General features: G+C 39.0%; 1 protein-coding gene across 1 annotated transcript in view; it reads right to left on the bottom strand.

Annotated features, from left to right (window-relative positions):
- Positions 1–2,425, bottom strand: part of LOC101863565 — a 24,742-nt gene that overhangs the window by 17,794 nt on the left and 4,523 nt on the right. Inside the window, exon 2 of the mRNA XM_005091630.3 lies at positions 453–624. Coding sequence (XP_005091687.2) covers positions 453–624 — 172 coding nt within the window. The remainder of the gene's footprint in view (positions 1–452; positions 625–2,425) is intronic.

The following is a 2,425-nucleotide window of genomic DNA, read 5'->3' as shown; positions in this document are numbered from 1 at the left end:
TGGATGTCAACAGAGAAGTCTTTACAGGGAATCAGACTTACTCTGCTCACCTCTCTAGCTTGAACAGCACAAAGTCTGCCTCGACTATTGAGGCACCCCGGAAACAGCGGGTCACATAAGTGTGACAAACATACAAAAGAAGTAGAGGAAAATGACCACAGGATTAGGAAAGAAAAGGCACAGTTCCCTGCTGTAGTTCAGGCACAGTTATGAGCAAGATATTGTTGGATCAGCCCATTCACAATTCTACTTGCACTAGAACGAGAAATGTCCCCACTTTGGGAATGGACTAAACACACTTCAGGCAGTGTCACCGCCCGGAGGGTACAATAGATCTTTGTTTGATTGGGAGAGGCAAACCACACCAGAGCACCCACGCACATTCAAATATAAATATTTCTAACAAAAATAAAACAACAAGCAAACAAACAAACAAATAAAACAAAACTCACCAGCCAGCTGATCTCGGAGCTGCAGGTCCCGGGTGAAAGCCAGGAAAACAAAGGCCACACAGAGAAGGAAAAGGAAGGCGCTGAGAAGCAGCAGGTACTTTTCCTTTGTGCTCCACTGTCTGCACACGCCGCGGGCCGCCCGCTGACTGTCCGTGCGGGGAAGGAACTTGATCTGAGGGGATGACAGAAGCGGTACAGAAAATGAACAGCAGAAACGGTACAGACAATGAACAACAGAAACGACACTGACAATGAATAATTGAAACGGTACAGAGAATGAACAACAGAAACGGCACATACAATGAACAACAGAAACGACACTGACAATGAGTAATTGAAACGGTACAGACAATGAACAACAGAAACGGCACATACAATGAACAACAGTATAGACAATTAGGTTCAGTAGAGGTTTTACGGCGCTCACAACTCCATAAGGTCATATTATGAGCGCCAGAAGATTAGAGGTGTTACAAGGGAGTAACAAACATAAACAAGAAAAAGGGGAGATACGGATGGATGTTTGATAGAAAAGAAGAAGCAAACCACACCAGAGCACCCGCAAACCACCTACTGGTACAGACACTGAACAACAGAAACAGCACCGACAAGGAAAAAGACAGAAACGGTACAGACAATGAACGACAGAAACGGAACAGACAATGTTATACCATTAAAGTTTATTGGGACTTGTTGTCGTTAAACAGACTCATGTCGAAATAGTGCAATCGAAGACAGCAAGGATTTTTATTGCTTGTTTTATTATTGTTTTGTTTGTGTGTTTGTTTTACTTTTTTTTCGTTTTTGTTTCTTTTTCTCCTTGTTTGCTAGTTTTCTTGGGAGGGGGGAGGGGGGGTGCACAACATCTTTTACGATCATTTAAAAATATATTTATTCGGTGCGGATTTTACCGTAAAACATTGTACAATGGTGAAAAAAAACAACAAAACCAACGTAAATTTTCAGTTTCCAAACACATTCAAACTTTGGAAGTCACCAACCTTTGGGACTCATTTTCTTGTTGATTTTACACTTGACATCAGACGACCGCCTACTCCTTAAATCTCAAATATCTTGATTTCCCTCAGACAGACGGGCATCTTTTTATCAAAAGCAAATACGAACAAGTTTTAAGATTCTACCAATAACTCTATATGCTGAACAATTGACGAGTGCCTGATTCTTCCGCGTCGTGACACTTTAGAATTTTACAAAACAATACATTACCATATCAAACAGTGCTCTACAATGAAATAAAATACTATGCAATGCCACACAATACTAAACACTGCTATGTAATACACTTCAACACAATGAAATAATGCAATAGACAGGAGTCGAACAATAAACAAAAAACAAAACTAAAAGAAATACTTAAAATAAAATGGAACAAAACAGAAAGAAATAAAGTGAAGTGAAATGATTAATTTAAAAGAATGAAAAACAATGACTTAAAAGAAAATAAGTAACACTTTTTCGAAATCTCTAGCGGGAAAGTTGAAGAGCATACATCGTTATAATACAGAGTTTACGTCACTGTCACATTATAACCACTTCCAGATCAAACGAGACAATTAAACTCAATTGAATTTGCTCCGATCCGTACAAGAGCTCTTGACACAGTGGAAAGGGGGGGGGGTGCATGAGCTAAATCAAAATGCCTTGCACGAACAATGAGTTTTGATGCAGAAAGGATAAAGAAATGAACATACATTTTCAGCACGATGAAAGTCCTCTAAAAGATGATAAAGACAATACGTCTTTACATAGGAACAGATTATTATTCACGAATGAAAAATCAGTCATTGGTTAAAAAAGCAACAACAACAAAAATGATGTTCATAACATCTCATTCGAAAACTGTCGTGGGTAAAACTAAGTTTCTCCACTTTAAAGACTTGTCAATTAAACACCCTGAATGAGCTAGATTTTATTTTTACCAACAGAGGAAACTACGCCCCTGCAGGAAGACG

This window comes from Aplysia californica, unplaced genomic scaffold (assembly GCF_000002075.1).
Source record: "Aplysia californica isolate F4 #8 unplaced genomic scaffold, AplCal3.0 scaffold00033, whole genome shotgun sequence".
NCBI lineage: Eukaryota > Metazoa > Mollusca > Gastropoda > Aplysiida > Aplysiidae > Aplysia > Aplysia californica.
The sequence above is the reverse complement of the archived record's forward strand: the minus strand, read 5'-3'. Positions and strand labels throughout refer to the sequence as shown.